This window comes from Ranitomeya variabilis, chromosome 5, assembly GCF_051348905.1.
Source record: "Ranitomeya variabilis isolate aRanVar5 chromosome 5, aRanVar5.hap1, whole genome shotgun sequence".
Taxonomy (NCBI): Eukaryota; Metazoa; Chordata; class Amphibia; order Anura; family Dendrobatidae; genus Ranitomeya; species Ranitomeya variabilis.
Genome location: NC_135236.1, coordinates 263,700,568 through 263,726,831, shown reverse-complemented (window position 1 = coordinate 263,726,831; position 26,264 = coordinate 263,700,568). Strand labels below are relative to the sequence as shown.

Genomic DNA, 26,264 nt, shown 5'->3' with positions numbered 1-26,264 from the left:
CTGCCGCCTCCAACTCAAAAATATTTCACGGATCCGTACATTCCTAAACCAAGAATCTGCAAAAACCCTAGTCCATGCCCTCATCATCTCCCGCCTCGACTACTGTAACCTCCTGCTCTATGGCCTCCCCTCTAACACTCTCGCACCCCTCCAATCTATTCTAAACTCTGCTGCCCGACTAATCCACCTGTCCCCCCGCTATTCCCCGGCCTCTCCCCTCTGTCAATCCCTTCACTGGCTCCCCATTACCCAGAGACTCCAGTACAAAAGCCTAACCATGACATACAAAGCCATCCACACCCTGTCTCCTCCATACATCTGTGACCTCGTCTCCCGGTACTTTCCTGCACGCAACCCCTGATCCTCACAAGACCTCCTTCTCTACTCCCCTCTTATCTCCTCTTCACACAATCGCATACAAGATTTCTCTCGTGCATCCCCCCTACTCTGGAACTCTCTACCACAACATATCAGACTCTCGCCTACCATCGAAACCTTCAAAAAGAACCTGAAGACCCACCTCTTCCGACAAGCCTACAACCTGCAGTAACCACCAATCAACCAAACTGCTGCACGACCAGCTCTATCCTCTCCTACTGTATTCTCACCCATCCCTTGTAGATTGTGAGCCTTCGCGGGCAGGGTCCTCTCTCCTCCTGTTCCAGTTGTGACTTGTATCGGTCAAGATTATTGTACTTGTTTTTATTATGTATACCCCTCCTCACATGTAAAGCGCCATGGAATAAATGGCGCTATAATAATAAATAATAATAATAATAATAATACTTAAGCCTGAAGAGTCAGGTCATGTGTGCCTTGGAACTGTGATTTGTTGTGCTTGGACTGAACTATATTGCAAAGACTGTGCTGTGCCGTTTGCCGCCAAAAGTTCCCGCCAAAAACCGCCGCCATTGCTACACCAAAGAAGAAGGGGGGCGTGCCATGGGAGGAGACTACCAAAGTGGCGCCAGAAGCGGTGACCGCCCCCTGCACCTCTTGCTGCAAAGTGGAGACCTGCCTCAAAGCAGAGGACAACCCCTTGGTTTGCAGCGGCGGGAGGCGGATGACAGAGAAGCTCGACCCCGGAGAAATGGCGGAGTCAGGTGCATGCACTGCCACCGACTATCAGGCAGCGATGACGAACAGCAAGTGCCTGAACGAGGAAGGAACGATCCCGGCTTGTCCTCTTCCACCAGTGGCGGACCTACGTCCACTGCAGCGGAAGGATCTGAATTCCTTGGAACCGGCCGCGGAGCTGAACTTACCCATCCCGTCCTCGGAGCTAGTGGAGGAGGAACCATGGTGGGCGGAGCCACATCCGGGGACCGCGGTGGAGGAGCCGCGGTCTGGACTGCAGCCGACTCCAGCGTCCTCGTTGAGGGACCGGGTCGACATCGGTGGAATCAAAACAGGCGCAGGTATGGAAGACGCCCCTGCTCCCTCGCTCGATCCCGCTCCCGCGACCGGCCCTCACCCCAGTAAAAGCCGTCTCCGCTCGGCAGAGTTAATGGTGTTACCTCCTGATGCAATGGGGAAGCTGGTACCGCCGCTGCCGACTAGGATGGGAGAGCCCATAGACGTGGGGCCAGATGGGGTGATCCTCCAGTGGGACACCCCCCGGGTTGGGCCAGATGGGGTTCGGGAAGAAGGATTCACCCTTGCTGTACTTACCTGGGAACAATACAAACAATGCTTGATCTTACATTGGAAACGGCAAAAAGAGGCAGAACCAACTGACCCACCGAGGGCGCAATCATCGCCTCTTGTATGTGATGACCGGGACATGGTGAAGCGGGGCACTGTATTGACTTTCCACCCAAGGAGGGGATGGGGTTCCATACAGGAACCGGGGTTACCAACTGACGTCTTTGTTGCCAGTTGCAACGTGAAGACTCCCTGCTGCGGCCGAAGTGGTGACCCATTGAAAAAGGGGGATCAGGTGACTTACACTCGTCATCGGAATGCATGCGGATGGTATGCCCGGAATGTGCGCCGCTGTGGGCCTGGGAGAGTGTCATCTGTTACTCCAACCATGATGGAACCAGACGTGGCGGGTCTTACCAATATTGCCGCCGTACGACTCATTGCAGCGACTGAGCTGGCAGCTAGAGTCCGCCTTCAGGTTCAGACCTCAGGAGGTCTGACTGCCCCGGGGAAATCCGCCAGTGACACTGGTGCGGCATCAGCTGCTGGCCAAGGATCGAAGCCTGCACAGTCGGAAGGTGTCCACTTTCGGCTGATGTCTTGTGATTTGCTATAAGGATAAACCTCGATACCACGAATATGTAAATAGTTATTGTTTCCTGATTTTTGCTGCTGAACCCGTCCAGGGTTAACTCTTAAGGGGATCCTTCTGTGGACCTGGGATCCCTATTGTTTTGCTTTTGTTTGATTTTTCTAAAGTTTTATTTGCACAAGTTTCTAGAACTGCTGAAATCATGAACAGTGCATGATCCGAACTTCTTGTACATAGTTTGCACCTTATTAAAGGCGCTCCCTACTGGTTTTACTTAAAGAAGGACTCTTTGTGAAGATACCACACTGGAACCTTTGTTGAGTATGGACTGGTAGCTTGAGAAGGCGTGCTACCTCATAAAGACTTGGTCCCCTCTTAAAGGGGATGTTCATTTGTTGCGCTTAAACCGTGATATTGCTTTAAGACCGGAAGCAATAATGTCTTGACCAAAGAACGTGATGATAATGTTTATATGAGAGAGTTATATGTATTTAATTAGTTAATTGTGAAGAAATACTGATGATGTTCTCTGAGAAGAAAGAGGTGAAAGATAGAAGAAGGATGCAGTGGGCCCGTAGGGATAGATGCGGTGTCCAGCATGTATGATAAAGAGAAAGATAATGAGAAGGCTTAATGTTCAATAGAAAATGTTTTAATAATGCTGATAGATAGTTAGGATAGAAGGTAAACCCTGAGTCCTCATAGGAGTCATGTAGAGATGGCTCAGTGCTCTTAAACTGAAAGTAATGTTATGTTCTATACTGTGTATAGTAGTGAAAAGGCAGTAGGCCCTGGCTGAACGGGGCGGTCCTGTAACCGAAAGGAGAGGCAGTAGGTCTGGTGCCGATAGGACAGGCGGTCCTGCAGATTTAAAGAAGGAGAATGAGAAAGTTAAATTACCTTATAATGTGATTATAGGAAGGTCTTTAGTGGATAAAGAGTGTATGTCCTTAAAGGCGATGTTGAATTATTGTCCAACAATTTTGCACTTAGTAGAATACCCGGTTGGGTAACAGGAGTTATTTATAGCCTGTAATTTATAATGTTAACCATGTTTGTAACGTTCAAGTGTCCTCACCTCCCATAAAGGGAAGCCTGTTCAAGTATACTTATTGTTATTGCACTCAACAAAACTGTATGTCTTTTTGCTAACTTGTATTGTTGTTTTCTTCCCAGTCCCGGAGTACTGTGTTTAACCAGGGGGGAGTGCAGCGCCCCAGAGTCCTGGTCATTGCAGTACTGTGGCTCCGCCACTATGGGGAGCTATGGTGCGTCTGATGGCACTGAAGGAGTTCATCTGACCAGGTATCACAGACACCAATACATTTCACAGCTGGGCCTCCGGGGGGAGCTAAGGGTTCTATTCATTAGGCCACTCCCCACCATAGTGGGTAAACTGGGGGTCAGGCAGGAAGTTAGATCAGAAAGCTGACTGGGTTGGAACCAGGCAACACCTTGTGGCAGAGGGTGTTGTGGGGGAAGATACAGTAGGGTCTCTGTCAGGGGTGGGATCCTGACAGAGGCTTGGCAACTTGAACGAACGTAACGGGACCGCGCCTGCTCCGGGTAGCGGCGGTGCCCAAGGAAGGACTAGAAGCGAGATAGATTGTGCTGAGTGAGAAACGAGATCAAGCAAAAGGAGAAATACCAGTAGGGGTCGTGCTGTAAGACCGGAGCAACACCCTACTGAGGCGCACTACCGGTGGCCGGAATGCCGAGGGGGTATCATAACATTCAGCTTCAAGCAATACTCCAAACAGCGGCAGGACAGTCAGTCTAAGGCGGGCTGTCTAACTTAAATCACCTATGCAGTCTTGGGGGGCAACTTGTGGAGAGGGGCGACTCTAGGGTCCCGGAAGAGCTCCGAGCCTACCCGTCATACGGGTGCCGTCCCAACCAGAACAACAGGGAGGGATGGAGGATTAGAAGAACATCATTTAATCGAGTTGTGAGGGAACTTAAGAAACAGACACAACGGTTGTGGGGACTTTCCGTAAGCACAGCAGGGAAGGACCACAACACATAGCGCTAGAAGGAAGGCACCGATTTCCACCTGTGAGGAGAACTCCGGAGGTGCCATTGGACCGGCCGGACTTGCGCAGCCTGGTGAACCGTATTCCGGACTGAGGACCCAGAGATCTTCAGTAAAGAGGTAAAGAGACTGCAACCTGGTGTCCTCGTTATTTACTGCACCGCACCACTACAGCCTCACCCCCACCTACATCATCCACTCCTAGTAATCCCCTGTGCGCCCCACGGCAGGGTCACGGACCGGGGCCTAGCCGCCGTGACAACCCCAGAGCAGAGACTCAGAGGCCCAGTACCAGGTACCCCTCGGCCCTGCGGCAGTGGGGGCGCTACATGTGCACACAGCCTAAGGCCTGTCCCACACGTCCAGATAATTCCGGTACCGAAAAAAATCGGTACCGGAGTTACCCGTGTCCGTGTGCCCGTGAGCTCACGTAGGCCATACGTGCGGCACACGTGTGCCGCCCGTGTGCCGAGTGGGTACCACACGGAGCGTGCAGTAGACAGCGCTGCAACCTGCTGATGCCGCGATTCATATCTTCTGTGCAGCAGCGTTTGCTGCATAGAATATATGAATAATAGTGTTTAAAAGAAAGATCGATCTGTCCGCCGCCCTCCCACCCCCTGTGCGCCCCCCCCCCCCCCCGCTGTTCTGAAAATACTCACCTGCTTCCCTCGTTGGCTGCTTCCTGTCCTGACCGCACCTTCTACTGTATGCGGTCATGTGGGGCCGCTCATTTACAGTCATGAATAGGCGGCTCCACCCCTCTCATAGGAGACCAATGAGTGCAAGTGCCGCCCTCAGCTAGAACGGCTCCAGCACAAAGTTTACACCTGGAGAATGATAAAGGAAACAGGAGCAGTGGAGGGACGTTGGCAGAGTCAAAGACCCTACCCACAGTCCTGTCCTGATGCACAAAGCTGTGATTCTAAGAAAACTTAAAACCCTGATTACACGAAATCCACAAAAATGATTTCTTCTCCACATACATCATTTTAATCAGTTTCACTGCGCCATTATGGCCATGTATGTACGCTACTTAAGGGAACCAGTCAGTAGGATTGTGCACAGTAAACTACACACAGTGTCAGGTCGGCGCCGTTATACTGATTAAAATGATACCTTGGTTGATGAAATCCGTCTTGTGGTTGTTGTTTAATCTTTATTTTCAGTTTTCAGTTAATGATCTGCTCGTGCTCTGGGGCGGCCTGTGGGGGGTCTTCATGTGGTGCTCTGATTAGGTATTCATCTGTATGGCTTCTGACATACGTGACTGATCTCTCAGTGACCTGCCCTCTATTTCACAAACTGATTATATGTATTGAAAAAAAAAATCACCTTCAGCAGTCAAGTGATCGCATGTATAGTGTGCAAATCCGGTCTCAAAATGGTGCCCGAAGCGCCTGCTCAGTAGCATCTATCGGCAATCCAATAGATGATACTGCGCAGGCGCCGGCGGCACCATCTGGCTAGAGAAAAAAAAAAATGTCCCAGAAATATGGACCTTTTTATATTGTGCTAATTTGTATGATCTATACAAGGGGACATGGCTCACAGAGTACTGAGTTGGCTAGAGACATGCCTTCAGAGAATCCGTATGCACAAAATAAGCTCTAAATAAAAAGGCCCATATCTCTTGAAATGTATACTCACGGGAGCAGCGGGAAGAAAACAACAACAAAAACTGGCCACTTTTAACCTGGCAACAGATCCACTTTAAGGATGTGGTTCATTTTGTTTTTCAGAAATCTCATTTTTTTTTCACTTTGCATTTCACAAGCTATAACGTTTATTATTTTTCTCTTAAAATAGCTGCATGAGTGCTTGTCTGTTTTTGTTTGCTTCTTTAGCAGGACAATTTATATTTTGGTTAAAATACTGTATTTTTTTGTTAATTTTAGTTAATGGCACTCGTGGTATGGTACAAATTACATTTTGACTTTGGCATACAAGTTTTTACATTTATGCTTGCCATTTTTCAAGATGATCTGTCTGAGCAGAGGTTGGGGGTCTGGGTAGTGTAACTTCGGTGGTAAAACATCACTGTACCTTCATGATAGCTTGTTTCTTGTGCGATAAGTTATTTTTTTAATGGGCCCATTTTGGGGTGCACCTTAGTCATTGATAGTTTATACCAACAGTTCTACATTTTCTAAGAACAGCTCCACATTTTGTTTCATTTTTTTCTCTAATGCCAGGCTGTATCTCTTATGTCAGTTCCCTTTTTTAAATCTTTTTTTTACAACTGATTGATGCAAGTTTGGCTTCTCTTGCCTTCAGGAATGTTTTGGCTTTATGAAACTACCCCATTGTGTTGCACCCCATCTTCAGGAATCTTACTACATTCCTAACATAGGAATGTACATTTTTAATGTTAAACTGCATGAATAAGATGTTTGTTTCCTTTCTGTTGGAAGAGGAGAATGATAGACCTATAGGCATCGCATAGTGCTGACTAGACTATAGCTCATCTCCCTACCACCCATAACCTACTTGACTATATTAAGAGGTTATCTAGCCTTTGGGTACAAGTCTGCAGTCACTCTATATGACTGCAGACTTATGAATCCACACATCGCGCGCTCTCTGAGGATTCCCCAATGCCGTATGTCTGTGACTTGCAATTTTAGGCCACATTTTGACTAGATGTGTCCGGCCTCACTCATTGCACTTACATTACGCGAGGCAATGCATGTCTAGTCGGCTTGTGACCGCATGTATCACATTCTTGCAGTCACGCACACACTGCTCCCGGCACCAGTGAATCCTCAAGGTGCACAGTGCGTTGTGAGGATTCATAAGTCTGCAACCTGCAGTCTCCATCTCACATATCTTCCCTACCTGAACTATCTATCACAATAAATTATATCACCCTTTCCCCTGTACTTGAAGTCCGCTGCCTAGGCTTAACCCTCGACTCTGCCCTGTCCTTCAAATCACACATCCAAGCCCTCACCACCTCCTGCCACCTCCAGCTCAAAAATATTTCCAGAACCCCTGCCTTCCTCAACCCTCAATCTACTAAAATTCTAGTGCATGCCCTCATCATCTCCTGCCTTGATTACTGCAATATCCTCCTCTGTGGCCTTCCTGATAACACTCTTGCACTTCACCAGTCTGTCCTTAACTTTGCTACTGGACTAATCCACCTCTCTCCTCGCTACTCCTCCGCTTCTCCATTCTGCAAATCCCTTCTTTGTCTCCCCGTTTCAAACTGCTAACATTGACAATGGGGTCCATAGTCTGTCTCCCCATATATCTCTGTACTAATCTCCCGATATCTCCCATCACCTAATCTCTGGTCCTCCCAAGACCTCCTTCTCTCCTCCACACTCATATGTTCTTCACCGAATTGTCTGCAAGACTTCTCCTGTGTATACCCCATCCTCTAGAATTCTGTACCCCAACATGTCCGATTATCCCCCCATATTCAGAACTTTCAAGAAGAACTTGAAAACTTATATCTTCAGAACAACTTTTGGTCTGTAATGACCCTGCTGCCGCCTCACCAACACCGGAGCTGCCGCCTCGCCAACGCCGGAGCTGCTGCCTTGCCAACGCCAGAGCTGCCGCTTCACCAGCGCCGGAGCTGCCGCCTCACCAACGCTGGAGCTGCCGCCTCACCAACACTGGAGCTGCTGAGACCCATGAACCTACTGCCTCCTTCCCCATCATCCTGTAGAATGTAAGCCCGCAAGGGTAGTGTCCTCTCCCCTCTGTACCTGTCTGTCACTATTAGTTTGTTCATCGTAATTTCTATTTGTGTTTTGCATGTAACCCCTCCTCATGTACAGCACCATGGAATCAATGGTGCTCTAAAAATGAATAATAATAATAATATTAAATTTCATAGTGACTGCAGACTTGTACCCTAAGGCCAGACAACCCCATTAATCATTATAATATAATTATCCTCTTTTCCCTTTATGTCTTCCATGGAGAGATTTTCTTAAATTGGGCATATGTAAAATACCAGTGTATACATATAATGAGCCCTCCCTGTAACATGATTAATTTTGAAGTCAAGAAACCTGATAAACTGGAGTCACTCCTGTTGTGTTGCTGAAAGGGTTTGTTTGTGCAAAATAAGTTATCACCTAGGGGCGAAAAAGGAAAATTTATTTACGAAACGTGCGTTGGGGAAGGAGCTGTGGTGCATCTACCGGGACGCTATGACGGGTAATATACCGCTCCAATATCTTTTATATGTTGCGCATGTCTCGCTATATTAAGTGCCTTCGGCAACACCATGTTTAAATGGAGAGGGGAGTTAGCGCTAGAGGCCACTAGCTACCATATGGGAAATACACACCTCCCTCTGTCATTTTAGGTGGGACTCCTTTTTGTATTCTTAGATGGGGACTGTGCAACAGTGACATCACTACTTATTTATGTGCTTGCCCCATACGTCCTGGTGCTGCACTTGGCTCCTATCATACCTTGGACTATTTGTCACTTACCTGTTACATTTTTGTATTTTTGTATCTATTTGATTGCTCTGTAACATTATGGGCTATTTGTTGTGCTCTTTTAAGCCCTACTTTTTAACATATTTTGTGTGGTTTATATAACTAATAAAAGGTGTTTAAATATACTCTTAGTACTTAGCATGACTCTTTTTCTTTTGTGTATCATGTAATTTTGAGTCGCTCTTCTTTCGCAATATGCAATTCAGCATATAAAGGTATATGTATGTAATGCAATACGCATTGAATAACATGTTTTGGGGAATATGTATACATTATATATTTGTATGTATACAGTAATTTTGCCAATGACATTTACCCTTTCAGCATTTGAGCAGACTGATGATCTCCTGCAGATACAATCTGCTTTCTTAGCGCCCCCTAGTGCCTCCCTGCAGACTTGCTGAGATGTGTTAATTTAGAGGGAGTGTCTTGTCCTTATTGATGCACAGAGAAGCACATAAAACATGCACAGACGATCTGCAAGCAAGAAGCTGCTGAGCATTCAATGAAAGCCACATTAACCCTTCAACAACCGCCAATGGATGTTTCCTAAGGCCTTCCTTTTTTCCTTGCTGCTTTAAAGAAGCTTTGTTATGAAGCCAATGCCCCTAATTGCCCCAGTATAAATGCCAATGCCTGCACCAGGTAGCCATCCTTCTCCTCCCTGTGTGATGAATTTCAGGAGACCGAGGACCCCTCATCTATCATGGGAAATAAGCAAACTATATTTACTGATGAACAGCTAGATGCCTACCAGGTAAGGTCCAGCACAGCCATCTGTATGTTGTATGATAGTGTGTGTGTGTGTGTGTGTGTGTGTGTGTGTGTGTGTGTGTGTGTGTGTGTGTGTGTGTGTGTGTGTGTGTGTGTGTGTGTGTGTGTGTGTGTGTGTGTATTCCTGCCACCTGGCATTCTAGGTCAATCGTAAAAATATGTATGGCCACAGAGTTGATTCCAATCCCATATATATATATATAGATATAGATATAACTCCTATTCCATATTCTAATATTCTATATATATTTGTAGCATAGACATCTATGGTGTATGATGCTCACAAATGTAAGGATGTGTTCTATGTATTCTATATATTATTTTACCTCTTTTAATATATATATATTTATTGTAAATAGTGTGATGATAGCATTAATCTTGTAAGTGAACTGTATCCAAACTCCATTAAGTTGTTGTGATGCACAAACACAGCTGAGACAGGAAATGATATGTTACTGTTGTGTGACTCACATCGAATAGTCATTAAATGGCCTTGACAGAAATGCTGTACTGAGGGGATGGCAGAAGAACATCCGAACATTGAGAGGTATTGTCCAGTGAGATTGTAGCTCATTATTGTGGTTTTGGTTGTAAGCCGCAGATAATTAGAGAATGCATGACAGATCTATATGAGAGCTGGGGATTGGAGTTGGGGCATCAGTTTGGAAAGTTTGTCTGATAGTCGGGTGGAGAGTTGGATATGCTAAATTGTGGATACCAGGAAATGGTGTAGAACATCGCATTGTCCTCTTGGGGCATCTTCAGCTTCTCTTGTCCCTATGGGGTTATCATTTATTAAGGAAACCCCCCCCCCCCACTCTCCAGAGCAGCCATCCTGTGATTCTGCTCGTAGTCTACGTTCACATTTGCGGTCTGCGCCGCAGCGTCGCCGCATGCGTCATGCGCCCCTATATTTAACATGGGGGCGCATGGACATGCGTCGCACTTGCGTTTTGCGCCGCATGCGTCCCTGCGGCGCCCGCGTCCGGGCGCAGAGGACGCAGCAAGTTGCATTTTTGCTGCGTCCAAAATCAATCAAAAAAAGGACGCATGCGGCGCAAAACGCAGCGTTGTGCATGCGTTTTGCTGCGTTTTTGTTTGCGTTGTGCGTTGCGGCGCCGACGCTGCGGCGCACAACGCAAATGTGAACGTAGCCTTAAAGACTGCCAGCTTTTACTGACATCTATGGACACGCATTGATATCAGTGGGCATTACCATGTTTGCTTCAGAATGCAAAGACATTAAACACATACATTGTCATAGGGGGCCTAACTTTAATAGGTGCTGGGGTTGCAATCACACCCGGGCCCTACAGACTAAAGGGCCCAAAAGGTCCCTTTGCCCCATATGAAAAGACCTGTGACAGTTGTGGGCTCTTTTGGACATTTTTCCGTTGTATTGTCTACTAATGGTCCCAGCAGTTGGGTCCCCTACTATCAGTTTATTCCCCAGGTTGACCTACACAGACGTTCTCCAAAGCCTGGCTTGCAGCCTCCCTCTTTTTTCCTAGGGATGTGAAGCCTTTGAGGCCATATCATCTGTATTTCAAGAAGAACATTATTATGATAGAAGAAAAAGAAAATTTGCACATAATCTGCCTCGTTATTAATATCATTTTTATTACTATCAACATATTTAAGAAAGTGTCTGTCACAGGTAGAGAATGGATATCTGTGACCAGGCTTAGCCTAGTATCCATGAGTACCCTAGAGACCCCAGCATTAGGGCTGACCATGATTTGGAGCTCACCACCTCTTTTCATCTCTGAAGATGTGGGAATGAGGGAAGTATATTCTGTGAGGGCCACAATTCATGGCCTCCAGAGGGCATTTCAGGAGAGAACTGCATCCTAACTGCTCGTTATTCTCCGTCATTTTACACTCGTTTATATTGTTTTGTTTATGTTTTCTATTCTGTGCTCTGATATTTTGGGGAATCTATCATAAAACCATATTTTTATAGATTTAATTGCTTTTAATTGTCTGGACTCTTAACTCACAGGAAGACACTATTACAGTGGGATTCTGAGGTGGTCATTGAACCATAGCGTTCTTCCAGGAGAGAGGGGATGGGAGTACAGATAAGAGGATATAATATGTTTAGAGATCCATCAATGCTTTGCCATATATATACAGAGTGCCATCTTATCCTTAGCACAGGCCTGAATTATTCATCCCAGAGACTCTAGAGAACAAACCTGGAACTCTAGACAATGATAACATATCCTCCAGAACATCCCCATCCCCCTACGGTCATTAACCCTGCGACTGCTAGTAATGGAAGTTAAATAATACACATAGCGCAGTACTATATGTTGTAGTAATGACACAATTTAAGCCTGCACAGAATCAAATGACTGTCGGGCCACTTTCATTAGTATTACACCCATCTGAAAGTGGCCTTGTTTAGGTTCTAGGAAACACATTTATATTTAGTGTTTATGTGATGCAATATTATTTTACTATTATTATTTTGAATGCATTTATTTGTTGCAATTTTTAACACCAACATATTTAGTCTGGTGCTGTGTACAAAAACACTAGTATATCATCTCTATCAATTGGCTCAAAATATAGTTTCCCTCCCTCTACATCACATAAACAGCCTGGGACAAATTTTATAGGAAAACAATTCCTTTCGAGGCACAGTGAGGTCCAAAGCAAGAAAGTGATTAGTTAAAATGATAGTGTGCACTTTAAGGGATTACACAGTTTAGAAGGCAATAGATAAAAAAGTGTAAATGATGTAAAACAAACAAAGAGAAATATTACTCTCCTTTCCCCCCCCCCCCCCCCAGACGTAGAGCTGAACCTCTGGAGGTTCTACTGTTCTTTGGTTACTAGCAGCCAACATGTGACCAATGCAACCAGTGCCCTTACCGGTATGTTCCCACGACTGGCATCAATGTTCAGCACTGAGCACCGGTGAAGTATGTGGCATGTGACCGCTGTGGCCACTAATTGAGTGTAGTGGTCATGCTAATGTGTTTAACCTTGTTTTCTCTGCTGAGAAGTGGATTAGAGGCTATTCATCTTATTGGACCACTATGACTTAGGCTGGTTTCACATTTGCGGATGAGGGCTTTGCGGAGGACTTCGGCGTTCCTCCGTTAAGCCCCACCCACTGCCACGCCCCTTCCTTCAGCTTCGCCTACGTCGGCATGCATTCTATGTACCCTATCTTTAACATTGGGTACGCAGGCCATGCAGATGTATGCGGATGCCTCCACATGCGTCATTTTCACTCTGCGCCGACCTGACAAAATGCAACATGTTGCATTCGATGCAGGTCGGCGCAGCGTGAAAACGACACATGCAAAGGCATCCACATACATCTGCATGGCCTGCGTACCCAATGTTAATAATAGGGTATGCAGGACGCATGCCGGCGTAGGCGGAGCTGAAGGAAGAGGCGCAGCAGTGGGCGGGGCTTATCGGAGGAACTATACAGTCCTCCGCAAAGCCCTCATCCGCAAATGTGAAACCAGCCTTAGGCTGCTTTCACACTAGCGTCGGTACGGGGCCGTCGCGCTGCTCGGCCCGACGTACTGACACATACTGTGAAAATAATGCCCGACGTGGGCAGCGGAAGCAGTCTTACGACGCTTCCGCTGCCCCATTGCAAGGTCCGGGGAGGAGGGGGCGGAGTTTCAGCCGCGCATGTGCGGTCGGAAATGGCACTCTTGACGCACATAAAAAACATTACATGTAACGTTTTATTGTGGAGGCGGTCCGCTAAAACACGACGCAACTGTCGCACGACGGTTGCGACGTGTGGCAATACTTCGCAATGCGTCGGTAATGTAAGTCTATGGGGAAAAAAACGCATCCTGCAGACAATGCAGCCAAAAACGCTAGTGTGAAAGTAGCCTTAGTCTTAGTGTGCATTCACATGCACAAGCTTTTCACTTTGTGGGTGTCCTGACCAGAACCAACAGCCTCAGGAAAATCAGTCCCATGTTATAGTCACTATCCCCCAACTTTTAACCTTGGGTCTCCTGGCCTGAAGTAACAGCCTCTTGTAGATTAATCCATTTTACCGCCTGACCTCAGGTCTCCTGAACTAACAGCTTCATACACATACAGGTCCTTCTCAAAAAATTAGCATATAGTGTTAAATTTCATTATTTACCATAATGTAATGATTACAATTAAACTTTCATATATTATAGATTCATTATCCACCAACTGAAATTTGTCAGGTCTTTTATTGTTTTAATACTGATGATTTTGGCATACAACTCCTGATAACCCAAAAAACCTGTCTCAATAAATTAGCATATCAAGAAAAGGTTCTCTAAACGACCTATTACCCTAATCTTCTGAATCAACTAATTAACTCTAAACACATGCAAAAGATACCTGAGGCTTTTAAAAACTCCCTGCCTGGTTCATTACTCAAAACCCCCATCATGGGTAAGACTAGCGACCTGACAGATGTCAAGAAGGCCATCATTGACACCCTCAAGCAAGAGGGTAAGACCCAGAAAGAAATTTCTCAACAAATAGGCTGTTCCCAGAGTGCTGTATCAAGGCACCTCAATGGTAAGTCTGTTGGAAGGAAACAATGTGGCAGAAAACGCTGTACAACGAGAAGAGGTGACCGGACCCTGAGGAAGATTGTGGAGAAGGACCGATTCCAGACCTTGGGGAACCTGAGGAAGCAGTGGACTGAGTCTGGTGTGGAAAGGCGTGTGCAGGAAATGGGCTACAGGTGCCGCATTCCCCAGGTAAAGCCACTTTTGAACCATAAACAGCGGCAGAAGCGCCTGACCTGGGCTACAGAGAAGCAGCACTGGACTGTTGCTAAGTGGTCCCAAGTACTTTTTTCTGATGAAAGCAAATTTTGCATGTCATTCGGAAATCAAGGTGCCAGAGTCTGGAGGAAGACTGGGGAGAAGGAAATGCCAAAATGCCTGAAGTCCAGGGTCAAGTACCCACAGTCAGTGATGGTGTGGGGTGCCATGTCAGCTGCTGGTGTTGGTCCACTGTGTTTCATCAAGGGCAGGGTCAATGCAGCTAGCTATCAGGAGATTTTGGAGCACTTCATGCTTCCATCGGCTGAAATGCTTTATAGAGATGAAGATTTAATTTTTCAGCACGACCTGGCACCTGCTCACAGTGCCAAAACCACTGGTAAATGGTTTACTGACCATGGTATTACTGTGCTCAATTGGCCAGCCAACTCTCCTGACCTGAACCCCATAGAGAATCTGTGGGATATTGTGAAGAGAAAGTTGAGAGACGCAAGACCCAACACTCTGGATGAGCTTAAGGCCGCTATTGAAGCATCCTGGGCCTCCATAACATCTCAGCAGTGTCACAGGCTGATTGCCTCCATGCCACGCCGCATTGAAGCAGTCATTTCTGCCAAAGGATTCCCGACAAAGTATTGAGTGCGTAACTGAACATTATTATTTGATGGTTTTTTTGTTTGTTATTAAAAAACACTTTTATTTGATTGGACGGGTGAAATATGCTAATTTATTGAGACAGTTTTTTTGGGTTATCAGGAGTTGTAGGCCAAAATCATCAGTATTAAAACAACCTGACAAATTTCAGTTGGTGGATAATGAATCTATAATATATGAAAGTTTAATTGTAATCATTACATTATGGTAAATAATGAAATTTAACACTATATGCTAATTTTTTGAGAAGGACCTGTATATGAGGCTGTTAGTTTGGGTCAGAAGACCTTGTATCCAGTCTGAGAATTGCGACCGTAACACGGACCGTAAAATGAAGATCTTGTGATTGTATGCATTGCGTCTCTCATTCTTTATGAACAATTTTGGTTACTCTACTTTGGCAATTATAAGTCAATTTGTATCCGCCAATGCAGTAGTCCAACAAAAATAAATGAGAGCGTTTATTCCAGTAGATGCAACATTTTGGCTACAAGCTTGACAAAAGGTACCGTCACACTAAGCGACGCTGCAGCGATACAGACAACGATGCCGATCGCTGCAGCATCGCTGTTTGGTCGCTGGAGAGCTGTCACACAGACCGCTCTCCAGCGACCAACGATGCCGAGGTCCCTGGGTAACCAGGGTAAACATCGGGTTGCTAAGCGCAGGGTCGCGCTTAGTAACCCGATGTTTACCCTGGTTACCAGTGTAAAATGTAAAAAAACAAACACTACATACTCACCTTCGCGTCCCCCGGCGTCCGCTTCCTGCACTGACTGAGTGCCGGCCCTAACAGCAGAGCGGTGACGTCACCGCTGTGCTGTGCTTTCACTTTACGGCCAGCGCTCAGTCAGTGCAGGAAGCGGACGCCGGGGGACGCGAAGGTGAGTATGTACTGTATGTTTTTTTACATTTTACACTGGTAACCAGGGTAAACATCGGGTTACTAAGCGCGGCCCTGCGCTTAGTAACCCGATATTTACCCTGGTTACCATTGTAAAACATCGCTGGTATCTTTGCTTTTGCTGTCAAACACAACGATACACGGCGATCTGACGACCAAATAAAGTTCTGAACTTTAATCAACGACCAGCGATATCACAGCAGGATCCTGATCGCTGCTGCGTGTCAAACACAACGATATCGCTATCCAGGACGCTGCAACGTCACGGATCGCTAGCGATATCGTTTAGTGTGACGGTACCTAAAGACTTCTACTGGAATAATCTCATCAAGATTCTTTGCAGCTATTGTCAGTGCTGCCTAATCTCTTCTTGTCTCCTTTGGATATGTGATCTGTATCAGATTGGGAGGGAGCCATCATTTGCCACCCCTTCCTATCAGATGGTTTCTGTTCTGGAGGTGCAGTCCTATGTAAACAGTGAAAGGAGCCAAATAGCACCGCTACATAAGCTGTAGTACAGCTCTTCTGTCCTGGCTCCATTCATTGTTTACATCCAGACACTTCCACCATTATCATATTTCCAGACAATGCCTTTAATATCATATTATTGTATCAGATCTAAGTGAAGTTCCAACATATTTAGCATCAATTTACACTTGGAGACATAACAAACAAGTAAAATGGCAAAACCTTAAAACAATAGGCATAAGGATAAAGATCCATGAGGACTTATAATCTAAACAGTATTATGCTAAGAATTTCCTAATTGTGGCCAAACTAGAACATTTTTTCCAAAACTGCAAAATTTTATGGAAAAAAATAACAACAGAAACATGAAAAAAAATCCTAGGCTATTTTGTCCTCAACGTAATACAGGCAGATTTGCAAGTTTGGCCGGCGTCACACTCAGCGTATGTAAATACAGTCTGTTTATTACGGCCGTAATACACAGAAATGTTCCCAAAATAGTGATCCGTATGTCATCCGTAGGCAGGGTGTGTCAGTGTATTTTGCGCATGGCATCCTCCGTATGTAATCCGTATGGCATCCGTACTGCGATATTTTCTCGCAGGCTTGCAAAACCGACATCTAATGGATTTATGTGCTCAAATGTTCGTTAAAACATATATACAGTATGTATATATATATATATGTCATTGAGACATATATATATATATATATATATATATATATATATATATATATATTCTGTATTTATATTTAATTCAGCGCGAGATATGTGAAAAGCCGGTAATTCAATTGCCGGCTTTTCATTTCTCCTTCCCAAACCCGACATGATATGAGACATGGTTTACAGACAGTAAACCATCTCATATCCCTTTTTTTGGCATATTCCACACTACTAATGTTAGTAGTGTGTATGTGCAAAATGTGGGCACTCTAGCTTGTAAAATAAAGGGTTAAATTGCGGAAAAAATTGGCGTGGGCTCCCGCGCAATTTTCTCCGCCAGAATGGTAAAGCCAGTGACTGAAGGCAGATATTAATAGCCTAGAGAGGGTCCATGGTTATTGCCCCCCCCCCTGGCTAAAAACATCTGCCCCCAGCCACCCCAGAAAAGGCACATCTGGAAGATGCGCCTATTCTGGCACTTGGCCACTCTCTTCCCACTCCCGTGTAGCGGTGGGATATGGGGTAATGAAGGGTTAATGTCACCTTGCTATTGTAAGGTGACATTAAGCCAGATTAATAATGGAGAGGCCGTCAATTATGACACCTATCCATTATTAATCCAATAGTACTAAATGGTTAATAAAACACACACACATTTTTAACAAGTATTTTAATGAAATAAAGACACAGGTTTTTGTAATATTTTATTATACTGGTAATCCATCTGAAGACCCTCGTTCTGTAACAAAGGAAAAATAAAAACTCAACAATATCTCATACCTTCCGACGCTCAGGTCAAGTCCTACGAAGTAAATCCATCTGAAGGGGTTAAATCATTTTACAGCCAGGAGCTGTGCTAAGGCCGGTTTCACACGTCAGTGGCTCCGGTACGTGAGGTGACAGTTTCCTCACGTACCGGAGACACTGACACACGTAGACCCATAAAAATCAATGCATCTGTGCAGATGTCATTGATTTTTTGCGGACCGTGTCTCCGTGTGCCAAACACGGAGACATGTCAGTGTTCGTGGGAGCGCACGTATTACACGGACCCATTAAAGTCAATGGGTCCGTGTAAAACACTGACCTCACACGGACATTCTCCGTCTGGGGTCCGTGTGCGTGCAGGAGACAGCGCTACAGTAAGCGCTGTCCCCCCCACATGGTGCTGAAGCCGCGATTCATATGTTCCCTGCAGCAGCGTTTGCTGCAGAGAAAATATGAATAATAGTGTTTAAAATAAAGATCTATGTGTCCGCCGCCCCCCCACCCCCTGTGCGCCCCCCCGCTGTTCTGAAAATACTCACACGTGTGCCGCACGTATGGCCTACGTGAGTTCCCAGGCACATGGACACGGATAACTCCGGTACCGATTTATTCCGGTACCGGAATTATCTGGACGTGTGGGACAGCCCTAAAGCAGTGCTCGTGGCTGTAAAACCCCCGGGAATGAATGGATTGCAGGGGAATGACCTGTAGTTACCTTGAGTTGCGGTGAGGCGCCCTCTGCTGGATGTCCTCATGAACTGGAGCCTGGTAAAAGTTCCCACGCTCGAGTTCATATGAGGACATCCAGCAGAGGGCGCCTCACCACAATTCAAGGTAACTACAGGTCATTCCCCTGCAATCCATTCATTCCCGGGGGTTTTACAGCCACGAGCACTGCTTTAGCATAGCTCCTGGCTGTAAAATGATTTAACCCCTTCAGATGGATTTACTTCGTGGGACTTGACCTGAGCATCGGAAGGTATGAGATATTGTTGTTTTTTTTATTTTTCCTTTGTTACAGAACGAGGGTCATCAGGTGGATTACCAGTATAATAAAATATTACAACAACCTGTGTCTTTATTTCATTAAAATACTTGTAAATAATGTGTGTGTGTTTTATTAACCATTTCGTACTATTGGATTAATAATGGATAGGTGTCATAATTGACGCCTCTCCATTATTAATCTGGCTTAATGTCACCTTACAGTAGCAAGGTGACATTAACCCTTCATTACCCCATATCCCACCGCTACATGGGAATGGGAAGAGAGTGGCCAAGTGCCAGAATAGGCGCATTTTCCAGATGTGCCTTTTCTGGGGTGGCTGGGGGCAGATGTTTTGAGCCAGGGGGGGCCAATAACCATGGACCCTCTCTAGGCTATTAATATCTGCCCTCAGTCACTGGCTTTACCACTCTGGCGGAGAAAATTGCGTGGGAGCCCACGCCAATTTTTTCCGTGATTTAACCCTTTATTTTACAAGCTACAGTGCCCAAATTTTGCACATACACACTACTAACATTAGTAGTGTGGAATATGCAAAAAAAAGGGATGTGAGATGATTTACTGTATGTAAACCATGTCTCATATCATGTTGGGTTTGGGAAGGAGAAATGAAAAGCCGGCAATTGAATTACCGGCTTTTCTCTATAACATTGCTGCGTATTTCTCGCAAGTCACACTGCTGGTCCGTGTGTAATCCGTATTTTTCTCGCCCCCATAGACTTTCATTGGCGATTTTTTTGCACAATACAGTGACAAACGCAGCATGCTGCGATTTTGTACGGCCGTAGAAGACCGTATAATACGGATCCGTAAAATATGGCTGATAGGAGCTGGGCCATAGAGAATCATTGGGCCGTGTGTTATGCGTATTTTACGGGTGTATTTTCTGCGCTCATACATCCGTAAAACTCGCCAGTGTGACGCCGGCCTTTATGTTACGGATGTAGTCAAGGATATATGCAGCTGACAGTCTGGGTCGTTAGACCTGAGGCATAATAAATGATCTTGTGTTATTCTTATGTGAAACTGGCCTAAGGTTATTTTTTCAGGTTGAAGATGTCACATGGGTTTGAACTCATGCCACCATGAAATGGAGAAGGTTTTCAAACTGAGTGCTAACTTGCCACTCAATTTTAATTTTGAAAACAAAGAGTACACTGTTAATAATGGGTAAAGAGCATCTCAGGGGGCTCATAAAGACCCCCGTTTTTCTTGTACAAGCTCTGTCTGTGGTTTTCACAGATAGAACTCACCTCTTATAGTCTATGGAGCTGTTCACTTGTGTGTATTTTTGCAAAGGGAGTGGTCCGCACAAAATTACATAGACACGTCCAATTTTGATCAGATTCTTGGATCGAAATCGCCAATGCAATGGGTCATTGAAAAAAATCGGACAGTACTCAGATTCAATTTTTTTCACTGTATTTTAGATCAGAAAGGTGAGAAACCTTCATAATGTTATTTTTCATCTAAAAAAAACACATGAAACTGACCATTTATTTGCAAACAAGAAAAAACACTGGCGTTGGAATGAGACCATAGAAAATCTTGTGTTATTTAGGGTAAGGACACAAGCAGATAAACATCAGCTGTTTTAGCAGAAATATTGCAATTCTGCTCACATAATCATGTGGCCATTAACATTGTTCCATGGTCACACAGTCATGCAGGCTAGGGCTCATACCTACGCCCGTGCAAATTAATCCGAGCACCGCTGCCGAGGTCAGTCCATGCATTGTGGTCTGAGATCCACGGACATCTGCATGAGCCTATAACTAGTGATGTGTCCATTAATGAGCAAAACTGGCCATGGTTCTTGGCTGAATGCACTTCTGCTTGATGTGTTCTTCACACTCTAAGCCTATTCCTGCCATGGAATTGGTGGCAGTGAATCTATTGCAAAAATCACATGTTGCGTGTTGCACATTTCACTCTTTAGATTTCACAAGTAAACCCATCACATAAATTCAACATAAGCAAATTTGTTGCAGAAACTTCTGCAACTGAAAATTCATTACAAGAAATCTGTCACTTCAGTGTATTGCTGAGCTGGCAATGTGCATTATTTCACATGTTGTAGGCCATGCTGTTGATTGAAACGTTACAGCCAATCTATAATCCACTGCAGATTATAGGGCACGTGCACACAATGGGTCTTCACAGCAGATTTTTCTGTGTCGGCAGGTATAAGGCCGGCGTCACACTGGCGAGTTTTACGGACGTATGAGCGCAGAAAATACATCCGTAAAATACGCATAACACACGGCCCAATGATTCCCTATGTCCCAGCTCCTATCAGCCGTATTTTACTGATCCGTATTATACGGTCTTCTACGGCCGTACAAAATGCGTTTGTCACCGTATTGCGCAAATAAATCGCCAATGAAAGTCTATGGGGGCGAGAAAAATACGGATTCCACACGGACCAGCAGTGTGACTTGCGAGAAATACGCAGCGGTGTTAGTGAAAAGTCGGTAATTCAATTGCCGGCTTTTCATTTCTCCTGTCTAAACCCGACATTATATGAGACATGGTTTACATACAGTAAACCATCTCATATCCCCTTTTTTTTTGCATATTCCACACTACTAATGTTAGTAGTGTGTATGTGCAAAATGTGGGCACTGTAGCTGCGAAAATAAAGGGTTAAATTGCGGAAAAAATTGGCGTGGGCTCCCGCGCAATTTTCTCCGCCAGAATGGTAAAGCCAGTGACTGAAGGCAGATATTAATAGCCTAGAGAGGGTCCATGGTTATTGGCCCCCCCCCTGGCTAAAAACATCTGCCCCCAGCCACCCCAGAAAAGGCACATCTGGAAGATGCGCCTATTCTGGCACTTGGCCACTCTCTTCCCACTCCCGTGTAGCGGTGGGATATGGGGTAATAAAGGGTTAATGCCACCTTGCTATTGTAAGGTGACATTAAGCCAGATTAATAATAGAGAGGCGTCAATTATGTCACCTATCCATTATTAATCCAATTGTCTGAAAGGGTTAAAAAACACACACACATTATTAAAAAGTATTTTAATGAAATAAACAAACAGGTTGTTTTAGTATGTTATTGTTCGCTCAATCCATCCGGAACACCCTCGCTTGGCAAAATAATAAACCCACAATATACATACCCTCAGATGACCTGTCACGTCCCACGAGGTAATCCATCTGAAGGGGTTAACTCAATTTACAGGCAGGAGCTGCGCTAAAGCACTCGCTCGTGCCTGTAACCCCCGGGGAATGAATGAAAGCTGAGTGATCTGTACTTACATTGAGTTACGGTGAGGCGCCCTCTGGTGGATGAACTCATGAACTGGAGCCTTGGAAAAGTTCCCACGCTCGAGTTCATATGAGTTCATCCACCAGAGGGTGCCTCACCGCAACTCAATGTAAGTACAGATCACTCAGCTTTCCTTTCAGCACCCGGGGATTACAGACACGAGCGAGTGCTTTAGCGCAGCTCCTGCCTGTAAAATAATTAACCCCTTCAGATGGATTACCTCGTGGGACCTGACAGTTCATCAGAGAGGGTATGTATATTGTGGGTTTATTATTTTGCCAAGCGAGGGTGTTCCAGATGGATTGAGCGAACAATAACATACTAAAACAACCTGTTTGTTTATTTCATTAAAATACTTTTTAATAATGTGTGTGTGTTTTTTAACCCTTTCAGACAATTGGATTAATAATGGATAGGTGTCATAATTGACGCCTCTCCATTATTAATCTGGCTTAATGTCACCTTACAATAGCAAGGTGGCATTAACCCTTCATTATCCCATATCCCACCGCTACACGGGAGTGGGAAGAGAGTGGCCAAGTGCCAGAATAGGCGCATCTTCCAGATGTGCCTTTTCTGGGGTGGCTGGGGGCAGATGTTTTTAGCCACGGGGGGGCCAATAACCATGGACCCTCTCTAGGCTATTAATATCTGCCCTCAGTCACTGGCTTTACCGCTCTGGCGGAGAAAATTGCGCGGGAGCCCACGCCAATTTTTTCCGCCACTTAACCCTTTATTTTAGCAGCTACAGCGCCCAAATTTTGCACATACACACTACTAACATTAGTAGTGTGGAATATGCAAAAAAAAGAGGGATATGAGATGGTTTACTGTATGTAAACCATGTCTCATATCCTGTCGGGTTTGTGAAGGAGAAATGAAAAGCCGGCAATTGAATTACCGGCTTTTCACAGATATCGCGCTGAATTATATATAAATACAGAATATATATATATATATATATATATATATATATATATAATGTTTTCCCGAACATTTGAGCACATAAATCCATTAGATGTCGGTTTTGCAAGCCTGCGAGAAAATATCGCAGTACGGATGCCATACGGATTACATACGGAGGATGCCATGCGCAAAATACGCTGACACACCCTGCCTACAGATCACTATTTTGGGAACATTTCTCCGTATTACGGCCGTATTACGGCGGTAAAAAACGGACCGTATTGTCTTACGCTGAGTGTGACGCCGGCCTAATGAAGTGTAAAATACGCACATTTTTTAATTCATTTGAACTGGTGAAAAACGTTGCATAAAGATGCTGTGTTTTGCATTGATCCAGAAGTGGAGGATATTTAGTGATATCATACATATAATCAGCTTGTTCTTATGTCCTTCACATAACAATGAAGTTATTTACAGTATGACACCTACCAAGTCCTTTTTGCATGTGTAGATGAGAGCAGGAAGGAACAAGAATACCCGAGAAGTTAGATTTCCATACTAAACAAAAGGCCAGCCAATCTCTAACTGGTGGGACCAGTTTATGGCTCTTTTGATGGTGTTATCTAAAAGACCATTATTATTTTTTAATGTAAATGTTACTGTTTGTATATGATAAATGTCTAAACATGAGGGTACTGTCACACAGTGGCACTTTGATCGCTACGACGGTACGATCCGTGACGTTCCAGCGATATCCATACGATATCGCAGTGTCTGACACGCTACTGCGATCAGGGACCCCGCTGAGAATCGTACGTCGTAGCAGATCGTTTGAAACTTTATTTCGTCGCTGGATCTCCCGCTGTCATCGCTGGATCGTTGTGTGTGACAGCGATCCAGCGATGCGTTTGCTTGTAACCAGGGTAAACATCGGGTTACTAAGTGCAGGGCCGCGCTTAGTAACCCGATGTTTACCGTGGTTACCAGCGTAAAAGTAAAAAAAAACAAACCGTGCATACTCACCATCTGATGTCCTTCAGGTCCCTTGCCGTCTGCTTCCCGCTCTGACTGACTGCCGGCCGGAAAGTAAGAGCAGATCACAGCGGTGACGTCACCGCTGTGATCTGCTTTCACTTTACGGCGGCACTCAGTCAGAGCGGGAAGCAGACGGCAAGGGACCTGAAGGACACCGGAATGTGAGTATGTACAGTTTGTTTTTTTTAACTTTTACACTGGTAACCAGGGTAAACATCGGGTTACTAAGCGCGGCCCTGCGCTTAGTAACCCGATGTTTACCCTGGTTACCCGGGACCTCGGCATCGTTGGTCGCTGGAGAGCGGTCTGTGTGACAGCTCTCCAGCGACCACACAACGACTTTCCAACGATCACGGCCAGGTCGTATCGCTGGTCGTGATCGTTGGAAAGTTGCAGAGTGTGACAGTACCCTCAGTGTCCAGGCCCTGTTACTTTACCTCCACATTTCAAAAGAAAGGTCCATACAGCGGCCTCCACCAAGACAATAGCGACCAATAATCCAATCAGCCTGAGAGGTTAAAGGTACCGTCACATTTAGCGACGCTGCAGCGATCTAGACAACGATCCCGATCGCTGCAGCGTCGCTGTGTGGTCGCTGGAGAGCTGTCACACAGACAGCTCTCCAGCGACCAACTATGCGAAGTCCCCTGGTAACCAGGGTAAACATCGGGTTACTAAGCACAGGGCCGCGCTTAATAACCCGATGTTTACCCTGGTTACCAGCGTAAACGTAAAAAACAACAAACACTACATACTTACATTCCGGTGTCTGTCCCCCGGCGCTGTGCTTCCCTGCACTGTGTAAGCGCCAGCCGGAAAGCACAGCGGTGACGTCACCGCTGTGCTCTGCTTTCCGGCCGGCCGGCGCTGACACAGTGCAGAGAAGCACAGCGCCGGGGGACAGACACCGGAATGTAAGTATGTAGTGTTTTTTTTTTTTTTACGTTTACGCTGGTAACTAGGGTAAACATCAGGTTACTAAGCACGGCCCTGCGCTTCGTAACCCGATGTTTACCCTGGTTACCAGTGAAGACATCGCTGAATCCGCGTCACACACGCCGACTCAGCGATGTCTGCGGGAGATCCAGCGACGAAATAAAGTTCTGGCCTTTCTGCTCCGACCAACGATGGCACAGCAGGATCCTGATCGCTGCTGCCTGTCAAACTCAACGATATCGCTAGCCAGGACGCTGCAACATCACGGATCGCTAGCGATATCGTTCAGTGTGAAGGTACCTTTAGGCTGAGTCACACATAACAATATCGTTAACGATATCGTTGCAACGTCACGCTTTTGGTGACGTAGCAACGATCCCGCTAACGATCTCGTTATGTGTGACGGCGACCAACGATCAGGCCCCTGCTGGGAGATCGTTGGTCGATGGGAATGATCAGGACCTTTTTTTGGTCGCTGATCACCTGCTGTCATCGCTGGATCGGCGTCTGTGACGCCGATCCAGCGATGTGTTCACTTGTAACCAGGGTAAATATCGGGTTACTAAGCGCAGGGCCGCGCTTAGTAACCCGATATTTACCCTGGTTACCATTGTAAAAGTAAAAAAAAAAAACAGTACATACTCACATTCTGATGTCTGTCACGTCCCCCGGCGTCCACAGGGTTAAAACTGCTTTCGGCAGGAGCGCTGCTGCCGAGAGCTTCCCTGCACTGACTGTGTCAGCGCCAGCCGTAAAGCAGAGCACAGCGGTGACGTCACCGCTGTTACTGCCGGCGCTGACACATTCAGTGCAGGGAAGCTCTCGGCAGCAGCGTGTGCATATTAGCAGCGCTCCTGCCGAAAGCAGTTTTAACCCTGTGGACGCCGGGGGACGTGACAGACATCAGAATGTGAGTATGTACTGTTTTTTTTTTTAACTTTTACAATGGTAACCAGGGTAAATATCGGGTTACTAAGCGCGGCCCTGCGTTTAGTAACCCGATATTTACCCTGGTTACAAGTGAACACATCGCTGGATCGGCGTCACACAAGCCGATCCGGCGATGACAGCGGGTGATCAGCGACCAAAAAACACCAAGGTTACTTACGGGTAGCCGGTTTTTCCAGAGCCCATGACGGCACACCTGAGAGAGGGGATCTGCCCAGCCAGGACAGGAAACCCTACTGAAAATAAAAGGGCGGTACCTCTCTGTCGCTTCAGTTGGTTTTCAGAGCATGAGAGGCCCCCCTGGTTAGTACACATGGCAGTCCAACACCACATTATATTAACTAAACACACCCAAAACAATAGTGCACACCGAAAGGGTGAAAAGGGGGGGAATATACGGGTGCCGTCATGGGCTCTGGAAAAACCGGCTACCCG

The 26,264-nt window shown here is 45.8% G+C and overlaps 1 protein-coding gene across 1 annotated transcript in view; it reads left to right on the top strand.

The window, feature by feature from the left end:
- Positions 1–9,154: 9,154 nt before the first annotated feature.
- Positions 9,155–26,264, top strand: part of CIB2 (calcium and integrin binding family member 2) — a 57,621-nt gene continuing 40,511 nt past the window's right edge. The window contains exon 1 of the mRNA XM_077264215.1: positions 9,155–9,491. Within this exon, the coding sequence (XP_077120330.1) occupies positions 9,441–9,491 (51 nt within the window). The 5' untranslated portion in view covers positions 9,155–9,440. The remainder of the gene's footprint in view (positions 9,492–26,264) is intronic.